This window comes from Erithacus rubecula (genome assembly GCF_903797595.1).
Source record: "Erithacus rubecula genome assembly, contig: scaffold_101_arrow_ctg1, whole genome shotgun sequence".
In the NCBI taxonomy this organism is placed as follows: Eukaryota; Metazoa; Chordata; class Aves; order Passeriformes; family Muscicapidae; genus Erithacus; species Erithacus rubecula.
The window spans coordinates 604,007-622,557 of NW_027636395.1; the positions used below are offsets into that span (position 1 = coordinate 604,007).

The 18,551-nt window shown below is 41.0% G+C and overlaps 1 protein-coding gene across 3 annotated transcripts in view; it reads right to left on the reverse strand.

The window, feature by feature from the left end:
- Positions 1-18,551, reverse strand: part of LOC306815140 (versican core protein-like) — a 91,226-nt gene that overhangs the window by 22,030 nt on the left and 50,645 nt on the right. For all 3 annotated transcript variants that reach the window (XM_079331765.1, XM_079331764.1, XM_079331766.1), the window contains 3 exons: positions 5,138-10,594; positions 2,938-3,051; positions 1,411-1,524 (listed from right to left, as the gene is read on the reverse strand). In XM_079331765.1, the coding sequence (XP_079187891.1) occupies positions 1,411-1,524; positions 2,938-3,051; positions 5,138-10,594 (5,685 nt within the window). The remainder of the gene's footprint in view (positions 1-1,410; positions 1,525-2,937; positions 3,052-5,137; positions 10,595-18,551) is intronic.

Below are 18,551 nucleotides of genomic sequence, written 5' to 3' on the forward strand. Positions count from 1 at the left end.
AATTCCAAAGCTGAGAGAGCACAGCTCTGGTTCTGATTGACAAACTAGGAAATGTTCCCACTAACCACCTAAAATGCACTCTCAGGTTGGTCATAAAAAGCAGCTTAAAGCTACCATGGCACTCAGAGCCACTCAGTGCTATGGATTTGCTGAAATGAAGGGGAGGAGGAAAGGAGTGAGAACATTTATTTCTTTTGGTGTGAAAACACTGTCAACTTTTAATTTGGGAGACAAGATTCAGAAGGCCTTCTCAAGTTACAAGGTTAGTCACACTGCTGGAAAGGTTAAACAGTGAAAATGCTGGAGCTGATCAGCTCTAAGATTTTTCATCTCTAACAAACAAATCTCCACAGGTTGAGCTGTAAGAGTTTCTTCACTGAAGCTGAGAAACAAACGCGAAAATGCACGATATTAATTAAACAAATCCAAAGGTTTAGTTCATTCACCTGTGACCAAAATCATTCAGCAGAAGGAAGAGAAAATAAATATTTTCATAAGTTTAGCAAGCACATTGTAATATATTATTTCTTTTTCCCACGGAAATGCCTGAATTATTTTTTATGGACAGAACAAATGTTGCTACTCTATTGCTCCTCTCACATATTGAGTAAGCATCTTGCACTGTAAATGTTTCCTGTAAATGAAGTGGAGTTTCTTGCAGGCAGTTTTCTAACAACTACAGGCACTTGGATAGCCAATCTTATTTCAGCTGTCCACCATAGAAAACCTTTTACAATCACTTTGTAATGATAATCCTGCACCTACTTTTCCTAAAATAATCTCAGGACGAATAATTTTGAAAACTGTGGGATGAAGCTATCAAATCTGTGGTCCCCAGTGGATGAATATATAATCTGTTTTATTCACTAAACTATTCCTGCATCTCACTGATGCTTTTTGGAGGTGATGGGTTCTGATACGTCTTTCATGCCACATGTAATTTTTTAAAAGAGAATTTTAATCACAAAATAACTCTGCTCCTGCTCATTAAGCATCACTACAGTAATAAGAGAGCCTCATTATGTGTCTTTCCAGCATTTTGCAAGCCAGCATAAGCAAGCAGGCTTGGAGCCACCTGAAAACTGTTTCTGAAAAGCAACCCCTGAGACCTTTGACACAGAAATTGCCTCGTCTATCAATTCATATTTTGGACATGGCAACATGGCTTCCACTCAGATTAGCATGTGGATAAGGCTTGAGCAAAGTGAGAGATGGGAAAAATCCCTGAACCACAAGCCAGGGAAGTCCAACAAAAATCAGGAGCTCCTCTCACCACTGGTGACTTCCCGCAGGTTTTTGTCGGTTTTTTTTCCCACCTTCTCATTTTCAGGAGGCTTTGCCCTGTTACTCCAGAAGGATTTAGGGCTGGAAATGGGTGTCCTGCAGCAGAGGCGAGGGAGCAGCCCTTACCTTGCTCACACAGAGCCCCAATGTAGCTGGGCAGGCAGAGGCAGGTGAAGGTGTTGAGGCCATCGATGCACGTGGCTCCGTTCCGGCACGGGTTGGACTGGCACTCGTCGAGATCTGCAGCAGCAAAGAAAAGTGGTTTCATCACCCACCCAGCTCCCAGGAGGGAAATGTTCTGCAGACTTAGGCTGGTGACTGGGACCAGTTCAGAGCACAGGAATGAAGTATTTCGAAAGATCCCAGTGGTCAGTGTGAATGGAAAAGAGGAATGCCATGGAGCGTGCTCCTGGTGGAAAATCTGACTTGAGCGTGTGACCCTGGCACAACAAAAATTCCCATTAACCACCAGGGACCTCGAATATCTTCATGAAACTCAAATATTGGAAATCTTATCCTGTGGCATTAAACATACTGCTAATTTCAGCCTGCAGAGCAGCAGGCTGTGGAATCTCATTGGTTTGCATTTCTAATTTCTCTCTTGTCTAATCTTATCCAAATAAGGACAAAACATCATAGTACTCATGGTCTTGCACAGTCAACAAATAACATGTCTGTGCCTGCCTCCTCTAGCTGGTAAAATACCTTTTAATTTGAAGCAAAAGTTAATTTTATATCAATATTTTCAGCAGACTTTGCACAGGTTATAAGCTAGTATGTCTCTTTGTCAAGTTCATATGAAATTTTCTAATGAGTGCTGCTCCTCTGAAACAATCACAGTGTAAACTTCAACACAGCTTTTGCAAACATCTCCATCAAAAAAAAATGAACTGCTGGTTGTGGTTCACTTATTAAAATACAAGAGAGAAGATGGACATATCTACAAACCAAGAAACAGCTAGAAATAATTGCTGCATTATGCAAAATACTTTAAAAATACATATTTCTATTTTAAAATATGCTGTGGTCAAATTTTATGCTAGGTCTTTCTTGTTCCAGTCATTTTATCATACTTTGGTTGGCTTTCTGGAAGGAAAATTGGTTACTCTGAAGCACATAGGTGAGTGAGTCTCTTGAAATCTAGTCACAGGCAACTGGAAGAGGTTTTTCAGCTGAAATGGTTGCCAAAATACTAATTTGTACCAAAGATGGACATGATTATGATAATATTTAAAATTTCCTGCAAAAATTTTCAAGTTTGTTCAGTACTCAGTTTCCCACTCACATTTGGGATTAGTTTATTTTACCAGCCTTTCAAACAACTGTGGGAATCTCTTAGGGAACCATCCCAAAGGTTAATCTCTATTTTGTTTTATTTGGGTTTTGTGTTTTCAAATTCAGAGCTGTGAATTCCAACTCCTGCAGTTCATTTACAGTTCCCTTAACCCCTGTGAGTGTGCACAAATCTGTGCACTTTATGGGAAGAGGGAAAGGGGAAGAAATAAAGACAATCTCCATCTAATTGTCCCGAAGCAGGGCCTTGGTGTAGAACTTTTCAAACATCCATGCAGCCTTCAGCTTTAAAGCACACCAGGTCTCATGTACAAGAGCTTTAAACTCAAGATGATCAGCACCCAGATGGCAGCAGCTTACCCAATTCACACTGCTCCCCATTGAAACCTGGCAGACAGGTGCAGATGTAGAAGGAACCACGTGGGTAGCAGGTACCACCATTGAGGCAGGGGCTGCTCTTGCATGGATCTTGGCCTGTTAAACAAGTAGAGAAAGGCATTTGACTCCCCAGTTTCAAAGAAATATATATATATATTTTTAAATTTTTTATTTTCAGGAGAAAAAGAAAATCTTTCTTCATTGTTGCATTGGTGGTACAGGCTTTACTGTAGTTATGGGAACTCTATTAACACATTCAACTACACAAAGTAAGATTTATAAAACAGTAAAGCTGGTCTTCAGGCATCACTATGTTCAACTTTAACAATAATACAGCATTTACTATGAACCAATGTAAATAATTTTTTTTTTCACACCAATTTGTACTATATTTGGCAGTCATGATACTCTGCTGAGGATTTAGTTTGCATGACATGACAATTAATTGTAGCTGAAAACAGTTAAACATATGCAAAATGAATGGAAAATGCTTTTTTCTTGAACAGGGTTAGTTTATGCAGAATGACAGGGTACACAGAACATATTGACTGGCTGCTTATATTTAATCAATCAATGCCCACAAAGTCTTATTTCTTTTCTCACATGTGTGTTTCCCACCTGCCTTTCTTAAAAATGCATTTAAAGAATACAAACAAAGGCACTGAACACATTTGTAACTGGACTGAACATTAAGATAAAAACTTACCTGCTGTGAAATCCTCAGTTGTTACAGGAGTTAGCGTTTAAATACCATTTCCTTGAAGAGCTTTATGCCTTCCAGTGATGTTTATTTCCACTGAGTTTAGATATTTGCATTTGATTTCATGCCTAGGAGCACTCACTCACACAAACAAGTCCACACTAAACCATTTCTAAGAGTTAGTTTTTCACAGTAAGAGGGAAATCCTAGAGACAGTCCTTCTGATATGCAAAAATAAAGCCCTGGCTTTGAAAACTTACCAAATGGATAAGAGAGTTCTGTAAACCAGAGGCATGAGAAAAATTAAGACTTTTTGCTCATGTTTTCCCAAAACAATCTGACTACAATATAAAGAAAAAAGAACAAAAAAATAATATCTCTTTTACTCTTGCAAATTAGAGATTCAAAGTCTTCCCATAGTACTAAGTTCCTAGTCTAGACATGGGAATGCAGAAGGTCCAGTTTGAAAGCCTCCAGAAGAAAATCCTATGTGTAAAAGTTAAGGATTGTAATTAAGCAATTAAGGATTTCACCTTGGAGGTTTTGGGAAGGGGCTGATCCCATCCATTCAACAGGGTGCTTGTTTTAGAACTTCTTCACTGAAAGTCATAAATGTTGGGCTCTGTTAAGCACCTCAATGGTGTTTTTTGTATGTTTGCTCTTTGCTTGTCCTTCTACAGACTGGATATTTCCACAGTAAACATTTTCAAATTGCCAGCTACCTGGATTATTTGAGTAAAAATTATAGTAAACCTATAAAATCAGACCACTCCAGTTCTCTCCTCAGCTGTATCTTGACAAAATATGAATTGAAGTGATACTACTGGCATCACCCATGTATTTGATGAAATTGTTCCCAATACCATCATTGAAAACAAAATACTGTGGCAAATAATGTCTAACAAAAAGTTCTGTAATTTTTAAGAGACTATATCAATCACTTAAAGCTACAGACAGGCTGAAAAGAAGGGCTTGGCTTTCTCTTGTGTGGAAAGCTATCTTGCAGGTCAAGAGAAGTTCATTTTTATAAAATTCTGATCCTAAAATGTGAACTGTTGCTTTCTAAGTCAACTGCAAGATGTTAAAAACAACCCTTCATGGAATCAAATTGTGTAAGAACACTCATAAGTAAAGCCATCAGATAAAATTATCTCTTGGGAACTGGCAAATGAAATCACTCCTGCTGATTTCCCTACACAACCAGTGTTACCTTCCTGGCTCTTAGAACTGGCTGGTTACCTCCAGGCTGATCCAGAGCTCCACGATGCAAACACAGAGGCAAAGCCACTGGGCTTGGGTTTTTTGGGACCCCCCATCCTCCTCCACTCTGCAGGGGTCACAGCCAGGCTGATTTCTCAGCTGGAGGGTGACGAGGTCTGTCATCATTCCACGCAGCTCTGGCTGTCACCCCTCTTACCAGAGCCCAGGCAACACCTTCACAAGCACCACAACACACATCACACGACACATTTGGGGAGTTACCTGGAATTTGCACTGCTGTGCCTTCAACTGAACCCACACTGGTGCCAATCACGAAATCTGATCCGTTTGTGACTTCGGGAAGGGAAAAGGATGAAGTTACAGCTTCCACAATGTTTGGCTCCTCAGAGCTCAGAGTTGATGGCTCATTTTGGTAGGGACTGTTCCCAGGGGCAATGCTGTTTGTTGCAATGTTAGAAGAGATGGTTGTGATCTCCCCCTGACCAAACAAAGCTGGCTGTGTTTCTGTGCCTCCATCCAAAAGCTGGGAGGGAGACGTTAGCATTGTAACTGCTTCCTGGCCAGGTTTAAATCCTTCACTTTCGATGCTGTTGGGTGAGTCTGAGACAGTTGTGGACACGAGCCAGGGGTTCTGCCTCTCAGTACTCCTGTTCTCCTCTTGGCTGGGATTATTGACTCTCCCTGAGGAAGCTTCAACTTTTGTTGTGCTGACTTTTGGAACATCTGTGCTCGCTCTTTCTCCAAAATTCAGAAAAGCAGTAGGCAAGACACGTATGGATGGAGAATCTCCAGAAACAGCAGCTTCTTCCTCACCAGCTAAATCAGTTGCAAGGGTTTCTGTCTCCTCTGTCCCCCCTGTTAGGAGCCTACCAAAGTGAGGAGTGCTTTCCATGCTTGTGCTGTCTGAAACAGGCTCAGGAGAAAGCTCCAGCAGAGAGGACTCTGTCGTGTCAAGAAGGTCAGTAGTGGGTGGTTTATATGTTGCTGTAACATCAGAACTAACCTCTTTGAAGATTCCTCCCAATGAATGATTGGACTCCTGTGAATCTCTTGATGATGATGATGATGATGTGCTTGTAATGATTGCCTCAGGGTACTCAGATACTCCATTTACTAAATGAACAGTTACTGAGGATTTAGGAGTTTGAGGAACAGAAGAAAAACTCACTGGATCTGTTTCCTCATACTCTGCTGATGCTGATTTAGTGTTTGTGTACACTGTGGGATGATTCTCTGCAATATTGGTAGGTGACACAGTTGTCAGCTGGGATGTAGGCTGTGTGGTGACAACACTTAACTCAAGCTTGCCAGTTGTCAAAGCTTTTTCTGGCTCACCAGTTATAACTGATGTAAGAGAGGGAACCACAGGCTGATTATCAGCCAGTTCTTCTTGGCCCATCCCAGAAAAGCCAGAGATTGTTTCACTTTGATCTGCTATTACTTGGCTGTTTTCTGAAGTACTTGGCTCATAGGTGCCTTCTGTGGGGCTGGTTACAACAGGTTTAGACTCATGAGGCACCTGAGGGCTTGCCAGAGATGGCACTGTAGGGAGGAAAATGCCCAGTTCAGAGAGTTCTGTGGTGGTGAGAGTGTCTGTTGCAAAATTCATGTCATTTCCTGAGCCCAAATCCATGTCACCTGAGGTTGGTCTGTGCCCAGAAGTCACCAACTCTCTACTTGGTGGGCTGGAAGTAGTCAGAGGAAGATTATCACCGGATCCAAGTGTCTTTTCTTTGGGAGTGGAATAATATTTCTCCCCTTCAGCTGTTGTGCTGTCATCATGGCTATATGTTGACTGTGTAACAGGATTTGGCATTGTCTGCACGCTTATTATATCCTCAGGCATTGATTTTGAGTGATCCATGTCTATAATAGTTGTTTCTTCTGGTGGGGTTTGCAGTCGTTCCTCAATCAGGGTAATATCACCATAAACAGAAACGTTCAATATAACACTTCTTCTGTCATCAATCATGGGAATAATTTTTTCATATAACCCAGTTTCACTTGTTAGTTCTTCTGATGAAGCTGTCTTTGGATGAACAGCAGATGGATTTGCCACAAACTCTGCTTCTTCTGTAAAAAGGGAGGCTAGTCCTGTGATTGCAGTCGGTGATCCATCTCTCGGTGCCTCTGTGGTCACAATTTTGGAATAAACATGTCGAGGAACACTAGATGAGGCATTTAGTTCTACTTTGGATACAGTAGGTATTGAGAAATGGGTAAGCATATCAGGGGAAGATGAATCTGAAACACCAAGCCAGCCAGATCCTTCCCCAGAGCTCTCGGGTAAGACTCTGCCCAGCGTTTTTGTTGTTGTTACAAGAGATTCCTCTGTTTCAGGATTGGGAGTTCCACTCAGTATAACAGATACAGGAGTTGTGCCACCTTTAATCAGAAAATGTGAATCTTCCTCTTGAGAAATAGCTTTAGAAGTGGGTGTTGTCTTATCTGTTTCATTTTCTCCTCTCCTATAGTCGGTTTCCTTATCCTGAGGTTCTTCATTGGCAACAAAATAATGTGTGGTGTCTTCAATCTCTTTAGAGAGGAAGCTCTTGGAGCTGTCTTCTGCTAAACCTGAGGAACTGGGGAATGTGGAGGTGGGGAATGGGTCTCCAGTTTCTGGCAGCAGCTCAGTTACAGCACTTGTGATTTCTTCATTAATTTCAACATTTGCTGGAGTGCTTCCTCTTTCAAAGTCTTGTGTCATGTCAGTAGAAAGTTCAGATCCTATATATTCAGGGTGAGAAGTTTGAGGGCTTGAGGTACTCTTGATTTCCTTGACAATAAATGGCATTACAGAAGGAAGAACAGCAAGGTCATCTCCTGACCCCTGTCCTGAAAACAGTGGATCACCAATGAACTCGTTACTTGACAGTTTTTCTGTCTCAGATGTTCTGGGAATATCTTTTGTAGGGAAAATGTTTTGCACTAGCTCTTCCTCTTGCTCTATAACTGTGACTGGAGAGCTCATGTATTTCCTTTCAATTGGCTCAGTTACTCTGTCATCATTAAATGGCAGAAGCATTTCTTTAGCAGGTTCAGTTTCTAATTCCTTTTCTTCCAGATATGGACTGAGAGTCGGAACATTTAAAAATCCCAGATGTTCATGGCTAGTCTGTGTACTTTCAAATAGGTCTGTAGTTGTTTCTTCAGAAGATTCCGTAGCTTTTGGTGAAATTTCACTTGGCCTCTCTTCCCCAGAATGTATCTCTTCCATCAAAGGAATCTTTGTAGAAAAAGGTCTCACTGTCAGCTCAACAGTTTTCTCCTCAGTTCTCACGTCCCCTGCAGTTCCCACAGAGGTCACCTCGTGTTCAGAACCTGTGACCTGCTCAGCAGGATCTGCAGTGAAGGCATGATCCAGTGGAGATGTGCTGACAGCTGGCCTGTCATCCTTTTCCCACATTTCTGGTCTCCCAGTAGGGGCAGTGGCTGTTTTTGCAAATGATCCAGTGGATGTGTCTGGTTCTCCAGATCCCTGGTCAGTAACTGAGAAATGACCTCCAAATATTTCTTCTGTAGGTCCATTAGACATAAGTTTTGTGGTGCTGCTGTCATCTTTGAATTCTTCTCCAGAGCCATGCTCAATCAGGAAAATCTTGCCCAGTGAGACAGTTGAAGAACCAGCTTTTGTGTCTTTGCCTTCTGTAGATTCAGCTACTGCATTTATGCTGCCAGTACTGTGTGTCACCAAGCCTTCATGGGGGCTGTTGCTGACTACAGACCCTGGAGATGATGTAGCCTCACCCATTTCTGAATCTCCAGTTTCAATTCCTGGTGCAATGTGAGATATTATCTCTTTTATGGAACCAGATTTTATGTCAGAAGGAGCTGTGTAGGTTGGTTTTGTTTCCATGTTTGGCTCTCCTGGTTTTCTGGTACTAAACATATCCAGGGACATCTGACTTTCAACTCCAGACCCCTCTGTGAAGCTTTCTGACCCAGTACTCAAAGCTGTAACTGCAGATTCATCTGTTCTTGCATATTTTTCATATTCTGTTGTTGCAACCTTCGGTGAGGGATCATCTGTGCTGTAAACTTTTCCTTCATACCTTTCTGTTTGTGTTTCAGTGACAGGCCTTAACGGAATTGAAGTCAAAGTAGCAGACTCAATGATAAAATCTATGTCTCCAGAACCTGGATCAATAAATGGGGAGCCAATACTTACCACTTTGCTTGTGGGACCCCCTGAAAATAAGTCTGCTGGCTCTTCTGCTGATCCTTCACTTACAAAAGGCTTCTTCTCCCTCAAGAGAGGAATGGTGGTGACCTTTTTGATTTCAGGACTTAGGGTACCTGGCACTGTTTGTCTGAGTGGCTCTTGACTAACAGTTGTAACTTCACTTGTAGTGCTCCCAAGTTCATTCAAATCCGAATTTTCCTCTGCAGCAGTAGCTGAATTTTGATGACCTGAATAAACAGTGGTGTGTATTTCCTTTTCATCATTAATATTCTTTTCATTTGCAAGAGAACTGGCAAACACTTTTTCCGTAGTAAGCTCAGACACAGAGTTGGTGGCAGCAGTTACTTCAGGACTTTGATCAAAAGCAGAATAAGGAGTACTTATAGCTCTGGGCAAAGCAGAGGTGATTCCTGAATCAGTTACAGAAAATTCTGTCAGCAGTGCTGTGCCGGAGCCCAAAGAAATGTCTTGCACTGGAAGTGTTTCTGTTACTGCTATTTCCTCTGTCACAGCTGAAGTTACAGTGATGCTATCTTTCACATCTCCAGAGCCTTCCAGAACCATAAAAGAAGCAGCACTCATCTCAGGCTTTGTTGTATGACTCGTTTCCAGAATATTGTCAACAGGGGAATTTGCATTAAGTTTAAGAGTTGTTTTATAATGGTCTCCTGGAGTAGGGGTTGCCTCTTCTGAAACAAGGTCAGCTGCACCTCTGTCTACTGTAGCAGGAATAAAGACTGCCTCCAGAGAAGCAGTTACAGCAGAACTTTCCGCAGTAAATGCATCAGGAGAAGATGTTATACCAGAATTATTTTCATCATCTTCATTTCTTGACCCTGTCACGACTTCTAAGACTGAAGTGGAGAGATCAGATTCAGTGGAGCCATCTCCAGAGGATTCACTAGAAATCAAAAGCAGGTTTTTGGTATCTTTAGTAGAGCTCTCCTCAGCTCCCTGCCACGTCATGGTCTCTCTACTGTTTGTCAGAGACTGCTGGTGTGAAGAAGTGGTGACTGTTGATTTATCTGTTGTGACAACTTCAGACTCCCCACTATAGACTGGTTCTAACATTGCAGCCCCTGAGGTTGGTCGTGTAACCTCAAATGCCCCTATTACCTCTCCAGCTTTGCTTGGTTGCATAGTGCCAGAAGCTTCAGATTCGTTTATTATAAATGTGTTTGTGTCATTGATTTGAGAAAAGGTTACGTTTTTGGAATGAGCAACACTTTCAATTTGGTCACTCCTCGCCTCCTCAGCTTTTGTGCTCTTAGGTGCACTGGTAACTTGTTGCTTCCCATTGATGAACTGCAAAGCTGGAGGAGTAGTAACATCAGTAGTATTTTCACAGTCCTCATCTTCTTCAAGCTCATAGCTTGGAAAGAAGGGATCCAGTATTATATATTCGGATGAATCCTGCACAGAGTCTGAAGTGCAGGGCTCAGTCTGAGCTGACTCTGCATCAATGTGGGTTTCATCTATTGCATGAGGGAGCATGTGGCGATTGAACAGATCCAAAAATTCATTCACGGGGTGATCTGCAAGAAAAAGAGAGCTTTTCATAATCCCTAAGTAACAGCAGACACCTGAAGTACAAGCAATCCATGGGAGAAAAAAAAGAAAAAAAAGAAAAAACAAACAGCAAGCCAAAACGAAAAAAAAATCTGAAATTCAACAATTCTTGTAGGTTCAGTGTGTTCTTCTGTAGACACAAAGTTAAACTCTGCCATGGTGTGTGATTTTCTGGTTGGAGCATCTCTGCATATTGAACACATGGATTTTTCATTTTACTGTTGATTGCCACCTGCCCTTGCTCCCAATGCCTGAGTTACCTTCTCCTACATTTTCAGCAAAGATGGACAAGATGAAAACCATTTTCCAGACCAACCTGTTTCAACTGTCTCCAGGGATTTAAACACTAAGTAACCTATGCAAAGTTAAGCAAGGCAAAGTGTAAAATAAAATGAGACATAAAAAAACTCCCTCTTCATCTATATTTTCCTTTTAGTTTAGATTAATTCAAATTACTAGAACACCCTAACATCTACATCAATCATTCTTCACTAGACTTGGACCCTAGGTCAGTGAATACTTTTGCTTTACAAGTTGTTGCTATTTGGAATTTTAAAGCATTATGCAGCAAAGAAGAAAAAAATATCACAGATTCAAAGGTCAACTCCCACTCGAAGTTAATATGATTGAAGTCCAGTAATTTTCTTCTGTTTACCACTTACTCTCAATTATTTACACACTCCCACAGGTTGCAAACCTCTCACAGTTTTTTTTCCTAGGTGGCCAGGCAGATAAAGAGGAGGAAAGAAGATCTAAGAAGGCAAGATTTTAGCTGCAGAAAGCCTCATTAATTCCTCCAAGATTTATGATCCCAAATTCCATAGACATTTTTTAAACTTGCCCTTTCAGCACAAACATTGCTTCAACTCTTCTGTTCCAGACAATGGAAGTTATCCTAACTAAAATGAAATTAACAACAACAAAAAAAACCCAAACAAACAAACAAAAAAAACCCAAAAGAAAACCCCCCCCCAAAAAAACCAAACAAAGGGAAAAAAATCTAAAAAAGAGGATACAACAGACTCAGAAAAAAGCCTCACATTTCAAGCTTGGCCAATTGACTTGAAACTGGAAACCTTGTGCTGAAATACTATTCCAAGAGTGTTTCTTTCTTCTGGATCTATGTTTCTAACTGTTTTGGCCAGAGAGGATTACTTTCCTGCTGGTACAAACTGGAATGGCCAAAGGAGCTTTGCCCACATCTACCAGGAGAGGATCTGAACCAATTAACAGGACTCCTGCCTTAGAGCACTGTCAGCAGCCATTGCAGACTGAAAAATATCTGCAGGACGTGACAGATCAATTTTAAACCAAGTCTTCCTCACTAAAACTGTCTACAAGTCATAAAAGAATGAGAACATGAGGTAAAGCACTTCATCAATTTGAAATAATTCCCCTACCTATGAAGATCATTTAACCTCTGTGACTACTGTGTCCTCAGAGACAGAGTCATCAGGTGATCATTCTGGAAAAGAATGTATTCAATCAAATTAAACTGACACAGAGGACTACGAAAGGTTTGTGTCCTGGGCTGGCCTGTGTGTGCAAATTGACTTCAATTTGGTTTTGAAAAGGTCACTGCAGCTCCATTGAGAATTAATGTTCTAGTATCTCACGCCGTGTTTACAGCTGAACTCATGAAGCATTACTGGATCACAGCTTTGCTAGAGCTCCAGCTGAAGAACACACAGAATAAATCACCTTCAGCATTGTTTACTTCAGCTACAGTGTGAAGTTTGTACAGCACTGTGCTCAGTGCTCCCAGTGTAACAAAAAAAAAAAGGTTGTTTTTAACCTTGTGCCTGCTTGGCTGTTGTGCACTGCCCAGAGAAGCCTGGTGTTCACCCAGGGCTAGGACAACTCTATTACATGGCTACAGAAATCAGATTTCTTCTCTCTCCCTCACGTGTGCTTGCTGGGAGTTATTTTATGCAGTGCTTGTGAAGAATGAATACTTTTATCCAGTAAACTAGAAATATTTACATAGGCTGCCCAATGCCACAGAAGAATAAATTTTCTGCAGCCATTTACTTGAGCTCTCCCAGATGTCCCTTTCAGTTTTTGTGAAAAGCAGGAATTTGGTGATCTCTCCAAGGATGTCAGTATGATTTTGAGGAGCATGTCTAATAACTATCCTTTCAGATTCCATTAATTTCAGCAAAAGAAACTGAGAAACCATGTCCTCATAAAAGCAGAAGTTCCGACTGAGATGACATTTCACACCTTCCTTTCAAATCTGTGCATGCAAAAACCCTTGGGAATTCAGTCAGTGAGAGAGGAATGGCAAGACAGAGCTGAAAGGGAGCTCTGAGAGTTTCTGATTTTGGGTAAACTCACTATAAAATAACTGCACCCACACACAGAACCAGAGAACCACACACAGAAATTGGAATGGCCAGGAGAGATGCCTTGTGCAGTGTGAGCAGCTGAAGGAGGGATGTGCATAAACAGCCTGGTATGCCATAAAGATTAATTATGATTTCAACACACAGCAATTAACACCGTGAAACAAAGCGTGCAGCTTTGTACAGAAATTGTACATTAAAAAATAAAATTATAAAGGCTGGATGGGACTGGATGGGCTGTAATTTGTAGGAGGGCACCATGGCTAACAAGTTCTGGCCAACAGTGCAGTATTTTTGCAGCAGTGCACACCTGGGAGTCCCTCAAATTAGTAGCTCATGCTAAGTCATTTATGGTAGGCAATAAATTTAGTGAACAACATCTGTTCCAAATTCACCTAGAAGACAAATACAAATTCTTACACATGCAGAGATCTCTATCAGACCCTACTTTTACTTTGTTAGCTTTTTCAAGATCTCACATGCTACAACAATCCACATAAAAGAACTTCAGCAAAAGGTATGATATTCTGATAATAAGCTTTCAGGAGGCTCTTTCATTAAATAATAAGTATCTTTGCAAGGCTTTTCTTGATTTTTTTTTCAAAAAAAAAAAAAAAAAAAGAGCTTTTCAGGAGACAGTAAAGAATGTAATTGATTGATTTTTTTTTTTTAATTAGAAATTCTTTTCCTTCTTACAGATTTGATTATTCAGTGTTAGCATTCAGGTTGCTAGGGTTAAGAGCTAAGGGAAATGCTCTTAAACTCCTGAGATGGCAAATAATCTACACAATGATGTGGATCATACATCCTTGTCAAATGGGTATACAATACTGGGATGAAAAGCTACCATAAAATATGAGTATAGAAGAAAAAGTCTTTGTCTGTTGAACTGGTTTTTTAGACACTGAGGGCAGGAACTCAGACACTTGAATTATTTCTAAACTGTCCAGATGGCACAGACTTATGCTGCCCCTGTTTATTTCACACCCATTCCTGCTGCAGGTAAACACATATAGACCAAAGACTACTAAAAAAGAGATTAAACCAGGACTTGAAAGGGAAGGAGTTTGGCTATCAGATATGCTTATCAATAGCTCATGGAAAACAAGCCAAAAAGAGCCATTTTTCAAAGGAGTGCTTTGTTATTCTGGCTCCAGGAGAAGGAAAGTGAAAACAAGTAGCTGAAAAGGAGCAAAGCCAAGGGTTGTCAGCTCAGAGTGCCAACCCAAACAAGTCCTGGGAGAGATTTATCAGCAAAGCCTCTCTTGGAGGGAAGTGATGAGTTATGCTCTGAAATGCAAGTGGAAAGGACAGGTATATCCAGCCTAGAGTGTTTCTTAACCCATTTAATACATCTAGATGTTCCAAACGACCTGCAAAGAACAGGCATCTATCCCAGTAAGAAGTTCTTATATGCAAGAAATTAAAATTCCTCTGGCTACAGGGTGATTTTAGCCTGCTGCTGCACAGAGCCACGGACCAAGGTGTCATTAATTCTCATTACAGCCCTCCCAATCCATCACAACTGGTTCCAAACCCATGCCTGTTTTTCAGTGGATCAGAGAAGTTGCCTCCCTGTGACTGGTGCATGAGATAGTGTCTGCACACATCCAAAAATGTGTAACGTGCAGCAATATTTCTTTTCTTGGGAACACTTTAAACATCCCACAAAGAGCTTTTACAAGACCATCTCCAAGGGGGCAGGCAGTAAAAAAGTATTTACTCTCCCAAAATGCATGAGATAAGCATCTGAAGAAGAATTAATAGGGAATTGAATAGAAAATATATTATCATGTTTTCCAAACTTTTGAAACACAGAATATTTCATTCAGCAGAGTTATAGTTTTGTGAAATCCCTTTCAAAATGGGGCTCTTAACATCTAATCTGGCATCCTGCAGATAATGGAATTTCACACTCCTGCAATTTGTCCACTTATTTCTCCAGAATCCCATACTGAGTTATTTGTGAGCAGTAGTACAGTTCAGTCTTTTGTAAAAGGATAGAGGTCTGATAAAGCCACGAAATTCACATAAAATGTTCTGTGGACTTTAAATCAGGCCCTGCATTTTGACAGGAATACAGCTAAATAGGTAACTAGAAAACAAAAAAGATTTTAGATAGAAGACTAAAACCACTTTGGATTCTTTGGATATCCTTGCATAATGTGATACACAAAATCCTTAACATTCACCACCAAGAACCCATAGCCACAAGACAGGTTGGCACGAAAAATCAAAAGTTTGCATTAGTCAAATTATTTCCTGCACTTGATAACCAAATTTTTTGGGGGATTGGTTTCAGCAGAGTTATATCAAGATTAAAATGTTATTAGTTATTGTTGGAGAGAGCACAGAGGAAGCCAGATGGGATGGGATTCCCAGAGCAGCTGTGGCTGCCCCTGGATCCCTGCAGTGCCCAAGGCCAGGCTGGACACTGGGGACACTGGGGACACTGGGAGGGGTCCCTGCCATGCCAGGGGTGGCACTGGATGGGATTTAAGGTCCACCAGTCCCAACCCAAACCATTTTCCATGGTTCTGTGAAGCCATGGATAAAAGACATGTATAGATGCCAATGTTTTTGGTGAGCTGTTTCAAAACCCCTGCACATATTTTGGGATGGTCATGGTGGGATCACAAAGTTACCCACCAGAGAGAGCCCATGGACAGCTGAAATCCAGACCCTGCTTCATCTGGAAAATAACAAAGAGTTCCCAAAGAAGAAGTGGAGATGGTTCAAACCTTCTGAGAGACCAGTGAAGCCTCACACCCAGGCTTAGGAGAGGGTCTAGGATCCTCTAAGGAAAGGCTTAACCATCTTTATGTCATGCACTGACTCCCCTGAACCTCAGCTCTGCAGGATCCTGGGCTGCAGGCTGGATTCAACCAGCTTTACAACCATGGCTTGCTGAAACTCTTACAGCAAGAAAAAACCATCCTAAACCTCAACCAATTCCACAGGAATGTGTCTGTTTCATTGAACATATTCTGTTTTAAAAGCATAGTGAGGAAATAAGAAAAGGATTTGAAAAGCTGTCCCCAATGCAAAAATTAAAAAAAAAAAAATCAAAATTTTTTCATTAAGTAGGGTGTTTATTCCCCTTAAGATATTGCATTCAAACTGAAACAAAACCATTCAATTCTATAGAAATAAATCAATCTTGTAATATCTTTTTGGGCTGTTTTGTTTCACAGAAGAGGTTTGGGTTTTTTTTTTTTTATGTATATTGTTCTTTTCATTAAATTAAAAAAAAAAAAAAAATTGAAATACAGATATTTCCTGCTGAACCAAAACTCCAAGTGTCAGCCTTTGGAACATGCAATTCCCCTAACTTGTACCATCTTGTAGTATCATTATCCCATCTAAGCATGGTCAAAGTGCAACAGTGCTCCAGGCAAACCCCTTCTCCTCCTCAGGAAAGAATAGGAATACTGCCAAAGTGCTGGTCTAAGGCATTAAAGAAACATGGCTAGTATTATACACACCTAAGTAATTTTTTTTTTAAAGTCCAGAAATAATTAAATTTTTGATGCTTTTAATCCTTATACCTCACATTAACATGACTAGTATACATGACAAGGTCTAGTAAAATCCACCTCTTGATTACTGTTCACTCTAAATAAACAAAAGGTTTTATTTAGTTTTCTTTAAAATGTTTCCCAGCTGGACATATATATTTCTAAAATTTTGTTAACTTTGGCTCCCTTTACAAATCCTTAAGGATGTGGGGCAAGTTTCAATAATTTGGGGTTTGGATTGTTTCAGGGCTTTTTTACCTTCTAAATGTTATCAAAATTTATGTTTTGTTATCGCTCTGAGATTCAAAAGAGATTATTAAATTCTCACATATACATAAATTTACCTTACATAAAAGTCTCAACAACTCAAGTAAACTCCTGGAAGAAAGTAATTGCAAGGAGTGAATTTTGCACAGCTGGCTGGATAGGAGCTGAAAGTAATTCAAGGTGGGTGGTCAGTCTTGCCTACCGAAATTCACTTATCCACTCTGTCTGCTTTACCATATTTGGGTGTTTTCATGCAAAATCCACGAGCATAAATTTCTGCAGCCTTTTCCCAGCCAAGCCAGGACCCCAGGCTGGAGCTGCTGGCCACAGGCAGAGGCACCTGTGGAAAAGTGGATGTCACTGAGGTGGGCATCCTGTTCTGCACAGGGCTCTGGGCTCACTCACCCTTGCCAAGCTCCAAAGCAACAGCCAGGATGGTGCAGAAACCATGTCAGAAAGAAAGGAACTGTTTTATTATAAAAGCATATCATGGAGCCCTCTGGCAGTCCCTGGCGCTCCTTTGTTCATCTCCCCCACCCCACTATAAATATGTTAAAAAGAAGCAGACTGAGTGAAATGTCAAGTTGTTAAAAATGGCATTTTTGCCATGTGGAGGCTGAGCCCCATCAGGGGCAGGATGCAGCTCCCTGGATATTTGTCATGCAACATTCTGAGGGCAGTCATTCCCACTTCCTTTCTGCTGCAATATGTGACTAACAAAACACGACTCCAGCCCCTGGTGCCTCCTCCTGAGCAGGTCCTGGCAGTGAGCATCCTTCCAATGACAACATTCCCCTCACTGCCTACAGAGAAGACAATTCCAAAGCTCTGCAGGGATAAACAGCCCAAACCCAAACAACTGCCGTGCACTAAATCATTTTTCTCCAGATGCAACCCAAAACAAAGCGAGGAGTCAGACTGTATCTGACTGAGCTGGGTGTGCGTGGAGGGAAGTCAAACTCTGCAGGAAAAGCTGGTTGGGAAAGAGCAACTGCTCACCAGGATGACTTCATCCACTATTCCATGTGTGATATTCCACAACTGACGTGGAAACGCTGAGGTATCAATGAATTTTGGGTTTTCCTGTCCCACTTCACCCCCACCCCTCTGTTATATTTACATTCTGCTAACTGGGATAACCTCAAATGCTTCTGCCATGACACAGCTGGTGCAAGAAAGAACCAGTTCTGGCCCTACCAATATGGGCAGAGAATGGCCCCTCCAAGAGGAATCAAAAATTGATTTACCACAACATAAATTTGGGAAAAAGTCAGAAAACTACATGTAGAACCTCAGAGCATATGCCCACCCTTTGACAGCTCCTGTGGCTGCTCAGGGCTGAAAGGAATATTCTCTCCCCTCTTTCTTTTTCCAGTAATACCAAACCCCTTGACTTTAGGAAAAATAAACAAAATTACAGTATACTCCTTAATGTGGCAGTTTGGGAAAAAAAAAAACAGGTTGACAACAAATTATTTTAAAAGTAATAAAGGTTGGTTTACACACTAGGCATGTACCAAGTTTTACTTTCTTGGTTTGTCTCATGAGAGGAATTTTTTGTGGCAAAAATAAAGCCAGAAAATATTTTGCAGTTGAAGCTGTAAAAGAGGCAGCAGAGTCTGAATATGTGAATGTATGCTTATGAGAAAAGAAAGAAAGAGAGAAAAAACCAGCAAGAAAACGAGACAGAAATAGAGGAAAAGGGGAAGGATTCCAGGAAGGAAGGAAGGAAGGAAGAAGGAGGAAGGAAGGAAGGAAGGAAGGAAGGAAGAGAAGGAAGAGGAGAAGGAAGG